Source organism: Prunus persica, chromosome G7 (assembly GCF_000346465.2).
Source record: "Prunus persica cultivar Lovell chromosome G7, Prunus_persica_NCBIv2, whole genome shotgun sequence".
Lineage (NCBI taxonomy): Eukaryota > Viridiplantae > Streptophyta > Magnoliopsida > Rosales > Rosaceae > Prunus > Prunus persica.
The window spans coordinates 15,153,967-15,167,837 of record NC_034015.1 but is presented as its reverse complement, the minus strand read 5'-3'; the positions used below and the strand labels follow the sequence as shown (position 1 = coordinate 15,167,837).

The window sequence follows — 13,871 nt, the reverse complement described above, 5'->3', positions numbered from 1 at the left end:
TCAGGGATGTTAAGGAGAGTCACCTGAATGTGTATAGGCAATTACTAATTATTAGTGTACGGAGAAATTTACATGAATTTCATAACACATCGACGACTAACAATCATTTACAAATATAATTTACAGTGCTAATTGTTCTTCAACTTAGTTCTAATTATTGTCTTTTTGACATGTAATTTTTCCATAAAAATAGATTAGAGGTGACAAAAACACCCAATTATAAAAACTAAAAAGGAGTAAAAAAAGAACCCACGAGAGCATTAATAAAGTAGGTATGAATCGGATCCGCCATGTAAGGAAAGGCCTAATTTCCAAAATGATGCGAATGTGCAAAGGCAAGCCAAGTTGATGAAAGAGGTTGAAAGTACATGTGTCCACTCAATAAATGTTCCAACGGTCACTGCCACCACCACCTGAACCGACCGTTGCTCCATCACGTGCCTCCCTTTCCCCACCGCCTCATTGACCCTCTTCACATGCCACACTCTCTCTCTCTCTCTCTCTCTCTCTCTCTCTCGTGTAAGAACCTTCCCCTCACACAACCATGAATCTACCGTATATCATAATAATATAACAAGTTCTATCTTATAACCTTGCATTGTGCAATGCCTACCCAGCTGGCCCCATCATATTAATTAATATATGGAATAACGCTATCATCTCAGTCGTCTATGTGTGTGTGAGTAAGATTATAACCGTAAATCACGAATTATTGGGCTTGATCAAAATAGATAATCTCACATTCTTAATTCAAAGGTCGGTCAATTTGAATGATCATCCGTTTTGGAATGTTGAATGAAATAGGTGACCGAGATCTCTTTCTACAACTCTTTTGATATGATATGTTTAGGCAATGTATTGTACATCTCCTATGTATTGATGCATTGTAGATCTCTTATGTATCAATAATTATGAATTGTCTACAGGCGCTTGGATGACACAGATAACTCTACTATTAACATTATTCTATTTTAAATCTAGGATCATGGGATGGGCCCTGGTGGACTTAATAATAGGGGCATGGGCCGATCGAGCTTCGTTTGTCTACAGAGCAAGTCTCAATCAGACCACGACAAGTGAACAATTGAATCTAACTAACATAAACATATATAAGAAGAGTAGGTCAGAAGCTGAGGCCTAAACCTAAAATCTATGGATAGTGATGAATGAAGGACTGGTTACATGCATGTCTGTTTGAATGGGGTGTGGTGGTGGTCTTAGTGTCTTAGTTCTGTGCATGAAAATGGAGACAACGCCACTTGGTTTGGCATTAAATGTGAACAAAATTGATCATTGAAGGCTGAATTAGGTCAAGACTCAAGACAGTGCAAATAAAACTTGAGATGGCTAGCCACATGCAGCGTCATGTAGGCATGGAGGGAGAGAGGGATGTCTTGGACTGTTGCTGCCATATTAGTCGTGTTTATTTGTTTGCTGCATTATTGTGGGTAGGGGGGGTCGCATGAAAACTAACAAAAACTTAGAAGGCACATTTTCAATGGCTCCATGTGTGCATGGTCTTTTGGTCTCGAGCATGTGCAATTGCAATCTTCAACGCCTTTGATTGATGTTGATGATGATATCAATAGTACTGAAAATGAATGAACGTGTGTGTGTGTGTAAAGTGATTACGAAGCCTTTTTCTCTTGATCCTGATCACTAGCAATTAAAACAAAAACATTATTGGGTTGTTGCTTTTGAAACATAAACTCATTTGCTTGCTGTTTCTGATACAGGAATTATTTACTAATTTGTTTGGTTATGAGCCATGACATGTCTTTGTGTGACAAAAAAATTATTGGGTTGTTGTTTTTGAGACAGACTCATTCAAAAAGTAAAATCAGGAGATGGGATGGGATTGAGAATAGGCTAGGATGTGGGCTAAGACAACCCAACACTGGGTTGGCTGTGGGGTGATCTAGATAAATTTGAAAAAAGATGCCAAGCTACGAGCATGGCTCGTACAACTTGGTTCCTACTACGCTTGCTTACATTACATCAGTTGTGGGTTTTCAAGAGGGGGCATCAGCAAGAATCATGAAAGATGTTTATTTGGGAAACAAATTTGATCATTGATGCTTCAGCTGATCCTGTGTAACGGATCAGTGGGGCCCAATATTAAGTTTAAAATTATATCGATATTGTCCGCAACTTCATCACTTAGACTTGTTTGGTAAGGAGGACTAGACTAGAAAAATGCCTATATTTTATGTGCATTGAAGACATAATATGGATATGTTGCCTAACTTGGAGGAAGAATGAGGACTATCTATAAGAGGTTGATAACTAAAACTTATCCCTCTAATCCCCTTGAAATTGGTGGGATTATGAGGGATGAGTCATTAATCTCTATGAATAGTCCTCATTTACCCTTCAAGTTAGACAACAATATCCATATTATGCATTGATTGGACATAAAATGTAGATATTTTGCTAGTCTAATCTAGTCTAGTTTAGTCCTCCCTAACAACGAGGTCTTCAAGTCCAATATTTTTGATGTAGAGTTTCAACTTGATTATTATTGTATTTCTCCACTATGAAATTATGCTCATTTCTCAAGAGAAAAACTTATATGTCACGGGGATATCACTGTTTTGCGATTCCTAACTAATTACATTCCATCATGTGTCACATCCCGGGATCGGCTCCTCCGTAGCACAATATTGTCTGCTTTGGGCCCCCCTTTCTGCCCTCACAGTTTTGTTTCTGGGAGCTCACGAGCAACTTTCCAGTGGGTCACCCATCCTAGGATTGCTCTAGCCCCCAACTCGCTTAACTTTGGAGTTCCCATAACTCCGAAGCCAGTGAGCTCCCAAAAGGCCTCGTGCTAGATGGATGCGGGTGTGCACATATAAGGCACATCACCCCCTCTCCGTTGGTTGATGTGAGATCTTACAATCCACCCCCTTTAAGAGCCGGACGTCCTCATCGGCACACTCGCACCACACGGCAGAGTGACTATAATACCAATTTGTCACATCCCAGGATTGGCTCCGCCGTAACACGATATTGTCCGCTTTGGGCCCCCCTCTCTGCCCTCACGCTTTTGTTTTTGGGAGCTCACGAGCAACTTCCCAGTGGGTCACCTATCTTGGGATTGCTCTAGCCCCCAACTCGCTTAACTTCGGAGTTCCCATAACTCCGAAGCCAGTAAGCTTCTAAAAGGCCTCGTGCTAGATGGATGTGGGTGTGCACATATAAGGCACATCATCCCCTCTCTGTTGGTTGATGTGGAGTCTTGCACCATGAGTGATAAGGATTCCACATTATGGAGCTTAATTGGATGGAAATAGCAAAACAGTGCTATCCCCGTAACATGCAAGTCCTCCTCTATCCTCCATGGCTTAAATGGAGCCACACAACCGAGACAGCTGATACAAGGCAAGGCGTTTGGTTTGAGATCTAATTTTTGGGCGCAGGTGATTCCAGCCAGAAGGAAAATTCATCCTTGTGTTGTACTCTTTATCACATCGTTTGATGGGAAAATGCGTTACGAAAGCTTTTGATCCCAGAGCTTAAAATGAAAGAGAATATTCATATTGATTTTGCAATGCGTATAACAAACAAGTGTAAAATTTCCAGCGTCTGGAATACGTCTGGAATACATTTATGTATACGTAGAAAGTCAATGAGACTAATCAAAATTGATATATTCACATTGATGTATAGAAAGTTCTACATGTGGTTTTTTTTTTTGGGGGTGGGTAGAGTGATATTTTGTGTAATGCTATATCTACTCTGCAGAATGCAGCATATTCACATTCGCATTTCCACTGCTCTGAATAATGCTGTACAATTTCATGTTGTAAAGTAACGGCGTCGTAGCGAATTGTCAGGCTGCCTGAAGAATACCTTCCTTCTCAACACTCCCTGGAGAAGATTTCATCACTTTAACCCTAAATGCGACCTGCACATTACTTGGATGTTAAGAACCAGCAAAGGGCGAGTATATTTTGTAACCGAAAGAAGAAAGAGAGAAGAAAAAAGAAAATCCATCAAGCATGTTACTCTGTGTATGCACATCACAGATTCAAATCTGATTCAGGAATTGCATGATTGAACACTACAGAGCATGTTGAAAGTACAAATAAACTAGCAAACTATACAAGCTCTTACTCTGTATAGTTTTAGACACTGAACAAAAGACGAGAAAAGCCAACTAAAAGTTTGAAACACAATTTGTTAGATATACAAAAAAATTTCATTTCTTTTACAATTCCTGTAGGAAGTTGCCTGACTTTTCTAGCTCCCGAAGTTTTTATTTATTCATGCAGCTTTTTAGTCTGAACAGATTTAAGCAAACCATTTCAGTATGAGGGGGTAAGATGAATGCTACTATTAAAGTTATATTCATATTATTTGGAGATTTTTTTTCTTTTTCACTGCAAAGCGTTTTTACAACTTACTTGTTTAGTGAATGTCAGTCAGACAACATGCACAATGCACACAAAAATTTAACAATAGTCTGACATATATTCAGTGTGAGTTGTGCAGCAAATTCTAGGGTAAGAATCGTCTACTACCTTCTGAGAACCAATCTCAATAGCATCTGATGGACGAAAACGAGCAGGAAAATTTGGAGGTACCCGGTATCGCTTCCCCTCAATACTGCACATTCAGACATAAAATTATAAGGGGAAAGGAGGGAGGCAATTACAAGTTGAGTTACCCGCAGAAAAGAGGGTCAGCAATCACACTTTGTTACAACTAATTTAGCCACCAAAAAGAAGAAAAAAACATCCCTACTTACTCGGCAATCCAGGTACCATGTTCACTCCGCAAATCAGTCAGGTAGAAGGCACCATCCTTGTAGCTGATACGAGCATGCATCTCCGAAACCTGAGATAAAAAATACCTCACTACTCAATCTAGAAAATCATAAAAGTAAGAAATAGGTTCGTTTCTGGAGATAATTGTAAAGTGAACAAAACCAGCCAAATCACCTGGGGCTTTGGTATTGCTATTGATATTCCTGAAACATCCCCATGCGGTGCACTCCTACAGTAAGAATAGAACATCATAATGAACCCATAAAATGGTAATAATATCTTTTTAAAAACATAAATTTCAGAATCTAAGGTTTTGATGGTTCAGTTCCATGCAACCATATAGCATTACATGGACATGTGTGTGTTTTAGGGGAGGGGAACAACGGATAATAGGCATACCCGATTATGCAGGGGTTTTTCTCATCTCTGTTCAAACAAATAAGTTGCGAAGCATCATTGTCTTGTCCACATGGTATAAGATACCACCTATAAGACCATAGCGAATGTCAAAACTACCATGGAATACCAAATTAACTGAAAATATTCCAGGGATGACAGTGACAGACACTAGGATCGAAGACTTACTCTCCATCGATAGCACGCTCCAGTGCATCATCATCCTCAAACCATGTTCGTAACTGGTCACTTGCCTTCATATAAGTTGGCCACATATTAGCTGCTAAATAACAATGCAATCTAATAGGTCGATCTTAAAACTAAGAAATGAAACAACAGTTTGTGTATCTAGTGACAAACACACTGCTGATTGATGATACTTTGAACAACATACTTTATCTGACAGCCTGCAACTGGGTGACCTTCCTTCAAGTTTTGAGCTACAAAGAAAATTCAATATTTGGTTTGTCAAAAGAATTGAAAAAGATAAATGCAACAGTACTAGTTCTGGGAGTTATTTGTCAATATTTCCCTTCAATTGAAAATTAATAATAAGGAATCTCAAGAACGAAGATTCTTCCAATGTTTACAACAACATATCTATTCAAGCAGTGAATTGCCTTAGTTTCCTGAAATTCATGTTGCACAGCATTAAAGTGCGATACTCTAAAAGCGGAATAAGTACATACAAGAACCTTTGTATGTTGTGAAAAATGCATGAAGATCAATGATCTAAGCTTTGACAGGTCAAAGTTGTAATAAGATTTTATAATTTAAATAATAATAATGAAGAAATAAACAAAACATACAGAAAGTTACAAAAGTTGTCAATCAAAATCTGACCTGTTACCACCTAAGACCCAACTTAGCATCAACGGCATTGCCTTATCAATGAAAACTCTCCCACCAACTCTTCCTGGATGTGGTATCCGGAACTTCGTCAAAAACTACAAGGGTTTAAGCCAGAATCAGTATGCATGCAAGACTTCCATTCCATCATCAATTAGTTTCATTGCTTTTCAGTATGTACTTCACTTGATAAAAGGTCTTACCGACAAAGGACCGAGTCCCACACCCAGATAAGCCTTGTAAGTCGAAGCCATTAATGCAGCCATCCTGGCCATTCCATGAATAATGGCAACCCGCAGTCTTCTAGAATTCTCATAGCTGAAGGATAAAGAACGAAAGAAGGTAAGGAGTCATCAAAGAGTACTTCCTCAACTCACGTAAGTCTTCACAACAATTACATATGTTTCGTCCATATATAGCTTGTATATATCCTTTTCATTTTAAGAACACTATGATTTCAGATGCATAGGCAACTTCATCCGCTTTTTTCGATATTCTTTTAGATTATATGGCAAGAAACAGCATGGGGTTACCTTCTTAAAGAAGAAGCAACATCAACAGGAATTCCCGTTTCGCTACTTTTCTTCCATGCTTTATCAAGCTCCAATGCAAGTTGATAACCATCCTGTCATGATAGGGTCAAAGAGGATTTAACTCTTGGAAGTGATTATTTCTTGGTCAATAACCTAGTGTTTGTTCATAAGAAGTAATGAATCTAGCAAAAACTCAACAGAGATTTCAAGGGACATACGATGGACTACATTTCACCGGAGCAAATATTCAGGAACAAAAAAAAATAAAAAAAAATAAAAAAAAATAAAAAAGAAAATCGGGATGATGAATAATGTTTGATGCTAAACCAAATATAATGCAATGCATACCTCAATGGCCATGCATCCACCTTGACCCATATTTGGCTGCATAGCATGAACAGAATCCCCAAGCAAGGTCACATGACCCTTTCCCCAAGTTAAAATGGGTGTCCTATCATATATGTCACGTCGCAGAATTGCATCTTCCTCTGTGGTAAGTAACAAATCAATCACATTATCACACCAGCCCTCAAATATTTTAAGCAGCCTTTCCTTTTTACCTGCCAAGCAATGGACAATAACAAATGAATTGTATGTTTTTATCATCATAAAGAGTGAAAGGCCACACATATATCTTCATCTGACTTTTTCAACTACACAAGGATGGCTTATTAATCTTTCCTGACTCTGTTAATTATAAAATGGCTAAATCCTCTGTAAAAAAATGTGGCATTGAACCCCATATTAATTGTGAGACATTTAAGATGAAGTACACATCTTGAAGTATGATCCTATGGCTTACCACTTACGCTATTACAATTGGATCCTAATATAAAATTCTGCAAAGTATGCAAAGTAAGACAAAAGGGCTAGGAATGATATTACCTCTCACCAAACAATAAGAAAATTGGGTTCACAAGCATGAACTCTTAGCTGACAAAATTGTTTACTAATTAATTTTATGGATCCTAGAATTAACCCCTTTTTTTCAATGGAAAGGTACAGTGAACTCTTATAACAAGAAAATGGTCTGCTCACATGATATCAGAGCATAACTTTTCCTTCAGGTAGTTTATTATACCCATTTAGAAGTTTCTAGGTTGATTTGTTTGTCTTTATGGGAGTGTGTGAGTACAGGCACGGTGTGCATGTATCAATCAAAAAAGGCTGAGCATCTTAATCAATACCGTTGGGGCCATCAACACCACCAGGTGATTCCTTGTGAAATGCATACCATTGCATTTTGCCTCCACCCACATCTGAAGAAACGAAGTATTGTTTGTGCCCCAAAAATACTCGGTACCTTCAAAAGATAAGTTTAAATTTAAGTCTTGACGCATGATACAACCTGACATATAAGAAGATAATACAATTGTACAAATTCCACTAAAAAAGCCATATTTGAAAAAATAAAAGATCAAACATACCCTACGGAATTAATGTCAGCAGGTACAAAATCAGCTATACCAGTATAACAAGTATAACCAGAGTAAACAGCTTCGTTTAATCCAAACAAGTTCTTCCTCACCTATTCACAAGAAACAAGTAATTTAAGTTCTTGTAATTTCCAAAGTAAATATACTCTGCAGATTTTGACCTAAAGATGGTCTACCAGTAGAAAATATTCCATATGTGTGCCCAGAAGTTTGAGTCTCACAATATAGATTTCTGCATAGGGACTAGTTAGTGATGTAATATCAGGACTTTAAAAGCTACTGAAGGAGAAAAAAAACATACACATTTTAATATTGTGAACTATGGACCCTAATCCATAGCATAATATAATATTACACATTTTAACCATGTGAACTCAGAGTATAGTACTACCTTTGACCATATACCATCCGCTCCAACCAGCATATCACCTTCATAACGCTGTCCATTCTCAAGTATCACATTCACCTACAAAATGGAGAGAGGCATAAGAACAAAATACCAAATCAGATGAATCCAAAGTAGTTGAAGGACATCAAATTAGCACTACGAAGCTGCATATTATAAAAAGAAAGAAAACAAAGGAAGTAGGAAAACAAGTTCTAATGTCACATTTCTCAGCAAGATGACAACAAAGGTATGTAACTAACAAAAAGGTAATACCACATTTTTACCTTATCTCCAAGATCCTCAAAATTAACAACATTACTATCGTTTATAATAATTTCTTCTCCAACAGCACGAGCAAGGATTTGTTGCAAGGCTATTCGGCTTATAACTCTTGTAACTGGAAGCCCTCGTTCCACTGCAGGAGTGAATGTGTCAAACTTGACATACCTGATAACCAACTAATCATCAATATATATGGCTGGCTGCACACAATTCAACATTGATACTTTTTTTTTCCAGATCAAAGGTTATTACAATAATACTTATAGGAAACATGAAAATTGTGTTCAAATGAACAAATTTCACTTTTGTGATAAAAGACTTGAATCTGTGTAACTGTAACATTCAAACACTGATCCTGTTTATTTTCATCTGTTACTTTTCTTTGCATCAATTTACAAGAAAAGCATAATTTCTTGTACTTCTTCTTCTTCTCATTCAGGTGTATGGTAATTTCATTCCTTTTACTAATTTATTACAGCAACATTTCAGAAGAAAAATCATTATTTCCATTAAAGACATCAGCCTGAATTGGCCTCTCTAAGCCTGACTAACACTTCTGTTATTTGCAGAGGTTAAATCGATTGCTCTTCAGTACTTTCTGAATTAACATATTCCAAATTATTTTCGCGCAATTAACCCAACCTCTGTTCGTTTCCTTGCTTAAAAACAATCAAAGGAAACAAATTTGGCATGCACCGTACACCTGATCGCTTAAAACACAGAAGACAGAAACCCATATAAACCAAAAGGCCAGAAAAACATACCAAGTACCAGAAACCCCATCAACCAGGCCATTGATCCTGTCACCAGTAACACAACCAACTCTCATAACCTCCTCAGCAACATCCATATCAATGGCTTCCAAAGCAGCCAATGCATTACTCTGTATCTGAATAGGACCTCTATACTGTCCTTCTCCTCTTACAGCACTTAAATCCTTCTCAAACACCACCACATCAAACCCCTTCTTCTTTGCTGCCAAAGCAAAAACCAGTCCTCCAATTCCTCCCCCAGCAACCAGAATTCGAAGCTTCTTTGGTTGAGTCGATGCGGGTGCACTGGGGACCTCTGTGGGTGAGGCCACAGTAGCTCTCACCTCTGTCAAACACTTCTTCTGCCCACTTCTTGTTCTGCTTCTCAAATGGTAGTCAGTGTGAACACAAGGTGAAAATTCAAGTGGGAAGTCCTTGTTGATGGGGATTGGGAAGTGGGTTCTTGAGAAAACTGCTGCTGAGAGGTTCATTGAGTTGTAAAACAGAGTAGAAGCCATTGTTTGTGCTCTAGCTGAGAAACAAAGGAAAAAGAAACTGAAAAAGAAATAAAAATGAAAGCTTTTGGCTTTCCTCTGTTGAAAGAAAAAGACTGAGTTTGAGGATTGAGGAAGTGGGAAAATATGGGGGGAGTCAGATATAGATGATTGGGAGCCACACCTTCGAAGGATTGAAATGTCCACCAATCATGGAGATTCTCGAGCCATGTGGCACTCTCTTGGCGAAACAACTCCACTTTCGCAAGAGGGAAAAATATCTTTTATGGGGTGGTGGTGGTGGTTATTGCTTTCTTTCTTCTTCTGTTTTTCGGTCGGAAGGTGGTTATTAACTTACTACTTGGGAAATCTGTGGCTTTAGATTTTCAACCCCCAATTTTTCTGTGTGCTTGTCCTGATTGTAAACTGAAAGTGATGGCTGAATTTAAAAAATCAAATACATTGTAAACAATGTAATATGGATACTGTCCCTCTCATTTCTTATAAATAAATATTCTTCGAATCATAATTTGATACATGTAAAAATAATTCGTCAAAAATATAAAAAGAAAAATTTATATATGCAAGCCATGACTCGACTTACCAAAATAGGGAGCATGCTTCTATGGCCTTCCGGAAATGTTAGGACCATAATTTTGTGAAGGCTTGCGTAACGACAATGGGATCACTTTAACTTGTTAGGAATTAGGATCAATTATTGTGTTTTTAAGACATGTTCATCTAAAGAGGAAAGAGGGTTTTATCAAGTCGGTAAAATATTACCAGCCAAATCCATTACTATTATTAAAAGAAGGAAGATTAGATCAATATCATATGATGATGATTATAAAAATACTCAAGAAAACTATATAAAATTGAAGCGGCGGTGTGATGGTAAGAACACAAATATATTTAATGAGAAAGTAGGGAGGAGAGGGTGGAGTGGAAGTATGAGTGTTGTGTTTGAGCTGGAGTGTGGTGATCAAATTCTGGTTTTGATTGGTCCGGTGTCGCTTTAAATTCCGTTAAACGACAATGTCATTCGTTTTTGCTGGGGCCCCACTGCTGACTCAGCTTAGACCATGGTGGAATACGTGGCACTCCCAGATGAACCTCTCTGTTCCCCACAAACAGGTGGCAGGTGGTCAAGTCAACACGTGTCCCTCTCTTACTTCATCACTTGCAAAATGCCCTTTTTTCTTCTTTTTTTTAATTTCCATTAATTTACTAATGGATTCCACGTGTTTTTAATTTTGCAAATGCATATCTAATTTTGATATCTATATCTACAGTCCTGATCTTTTGGACTACGGGAGTTCAAGAGATTGTGTTCACTCATCGTTGGATATTAATCTAATGGTTCAAAAAAGTTTCTTAAAAGGAGTTCAAGATTGAGTGAACCGTTGAATTTACATCCAACGGTAAGTGACCACAAATCTCTTGGACTCCTGTGGTCCAAGAGATCGGGACTATCTATATCTATCTATATATATAACCCTGATCTCTTGGATTATAGGGGTCCAAGAGATTTGTGGTCACTCACCGTTGGATGTTAATATAACGGTTCAAAAAAGTTTCTTAAAAGAAGTGCAAGAGTGAATGAACCGTTGAATTTACATCAAACGGTAAGTGACCACAAATCTCTTGGACCCCTGTAGTCTAAGAGATCGAAACTGTCTATATATATAACAAAAGACATAGAATTGCGAAACATTCAAAATACTATAAAATGTTCTTAGTTAATGCAAATATTAGCCCCGATCTCTTGGTCCAAGAGACTGTGGTCACCCACTGTTGGATGTAACAGCCAACCGTTCAAAAATTTCTTAAAATGAGTGCAAGAGTGAGTGAACCGTTAAATTTACATCCAACGGTGAGTGACCACAAATTTTTTGGACCCCTGTAGTCCAAGAGATTTGGACTGATGCACATATTAAGAATTAAAAATATTAATTAAATGAGGATAATATGGTAAATTCAAACTTTTTCATATTAAAAAATTAAAATTAAAAGAAAAATCAGATAATAGATCATATTTTTATAGAATACAACTATCCATTATTTTTTTTAATTTTAAAATAAATTTATTTATTTAAAAAAAAAAACCTCTAACAGACGAAGAAGTGTGTGCAAAGGCTAATTTTACTGAATCACCAGGTTTGAAACAAATATATAAACTCAATCTTCATTTGATGATTATTTTTTTAATTTCATAGAAAATCTTCATATTGATTTGATAACTCAGAGAGACACAACATTCACAGAATTATCTAATTTGTATTGTCAGAATCACAGGACAAAAAGAAATTTAATAAGAAATTGATGGTTCCTTAATTTCAGGAATGTTGATCACATGAATATCCATGAACTTTTTGGTTTTGAATTTAAATATACAGAGAAGAAACATGGCATGTTATGGAGCTCTTTAAATAATTGTGGTAAGGTAAGGTCTGCTTAGATATTTGTATTTGAACAACAACTTCATCAAGAAAAGTAAGGTCACCCATGGCAAACAAAACCCTCTCCAAGAATGTTAATAGTACATCATGCCTAAACTCAATTTAGGAAAAAATAAAAACATAGATCTTCATGATTCAGTTTCAGTTGAACTTGCTCTATTTGTGACGAAGCATGGTTCATCAGTTGGGGAAATTACTCAAAAGCTTACTCCTCCCTCTCCTCACATTCACACACATGCTTTCTAAATATGTTGTGTCATTGGAACAACTTCTTCAATAGTATGATTTTCCTCATGCCTATATCTGTGTATGGTAATATGGCCTGAAATGGACAAATTTGGGCATAGGCCCACAGGGCAGCTCATGAGCTTTTTAAGCTTACTTTCTATTAGCTACCTGCATCATGTAAACCAGATTATTATCCTTTGTTTTAGTGCTTCTATTAAGCAATCAAGAAATATCATTCAACAAACCCACAAAAGATAAGGAGATTGCATTTATAAATTACGCCCCAATCATAAGACAAATACAATAATTACAAAGGGCACTATAATTATCTACAAAGGAGTTATAATTAATATGGAGAAATCCACCGACAACATCAAACTCATGTAGTTTATCGCCACTCAAAGTCACACAACAATCCAGCATAAACGTTTGTCTTGAAAAACCAAGTATAACACCCACAATGAAAACCACAAAAAAAACCACAAACACGCATCAAACTCAAAAGAGTTGATGCGCTTATTCAACACCAAACAACTCACGCTCAAACAAAGCCAACCCAAGCACTAGATAAGAGAGAAGGGTTGAAAGGGAAGAGGATAAAAGAAGAGGGGTAAGGGAGAAGAGGAGAAGAGAGGCGGGGGAGAGGAGGTAACCCTTTGTTGCAGTGTTGAAGGAGGCTAGGGTTTGGGTTTGAGAGCCGCCCCTTGGCACCATTTGATCACAGAAAGACTTCTCAGGTCAATCAAATCATTTTCGAATATTCAATCACATCCAGGCTCCAGTCAAATATCATCTGAACATGGACATTTTGGTTTAAAGCCTTTTGCACTAATTATATCACGGGTAATGCTAGGCTTATCACATTTTTGTACCACATTGTGTACCACTTCTCTAATACAGGTGTAGCCCATCTTTATTAGAGAGGTGGTACACAATGTGGTACAAAAATGTGATAAGCCTAGCATTACCCGTGATATAATTAGTGCAAAAGGCTTTAAACCAAAATGTCCATGTTCAGATGATATTTGACTGGAGCCTGGATGTGATTGAATATTCGAAAATGATTTGATTGACCTGAGAAGTCTTTCTGTGATCAAATGGTGCCAAGGGGCGGCTCTCAAACCCAAACCCTAGCCTCCTTCAACACTGCAACAAAGGGTTACCTCCTCTCCCCCGCCTCTCTTCTCCTCTTCTCCCTTACCCCTCTTCTTTTATCCTCTTCCCTTTCAACCCTTCTCTCTTATCTAGTGCTTGGGTTGGCTTTGTTTGAGCGTGAGTGACTTAC

The 13,871-nt window shown here is 37.5% G+C and overlaps 1 protein-coding gene across 1 annotated transcript; it reads right to left on the bottom strand.

The window, feature by feature from the left end:
* LOC18770963 (zeaxanthin epoxidase, chloroplastic) lies at nt 3,516-10,154 on the bottom strand. Its single transcript, XM_020568194.1, has 16 exons — nt 9,418-10,154; nt 8,656-8,818; nt 8,375-8,449; nt 7,975-8,075; nt 7,735-7,850; nt 6,896-7,107; nt 6,548-6,639; nt 6,218-6,332; nt 6,009-6,112; nt 5,560-5,605; nt 5,355-5,419; nt 5,169-5,255; nt 4,944-4,998; nt 4,751-4,839; nt 4,524-4,608; nt 3,516-3,907 (listed from the first exon to the last, which is right to left on the bottom strand). The coding sequence occupies exons 1-16, from the start codon at nt 9,921-9,923 to the stop codon at nt 3,833-3,835; spliced, it is 1,986 nt and encodes a 661-aa protein (XP_020423783.1). The 5' UTR covers nt 9,924-10,154; the 3' UTR covers nt 3,516-3,832.

What these genes read in the sequence shown, in the direction of transcription:
- LOC18770963 (XM_020568194.1), bottom strand. Translation starts at nt 9,923, where the DNA reads ATGGCTTCTACTCTGTTTTACAACTCAATGAACCTCTCAGCAGCAGTT. An exon ending in TGGTGTTGATGGCCCCAACG is followed by an intron (nt 7,108 to 7,734) that starts GTATTGATTAAG and finishes ATTGCTTGGCAG; the next exon opens with GTAAAAAGGAAAGGCTGCTT. An exon ending in GTTGCAGGCTGTCAGATAAA is followed by an intron (nt 5,420 to 5,559) that starts GTATGTTGTTCA and finishes ACTTATATGAAG; the next exon opens with GCAAGTGACCAGTTACGAAC.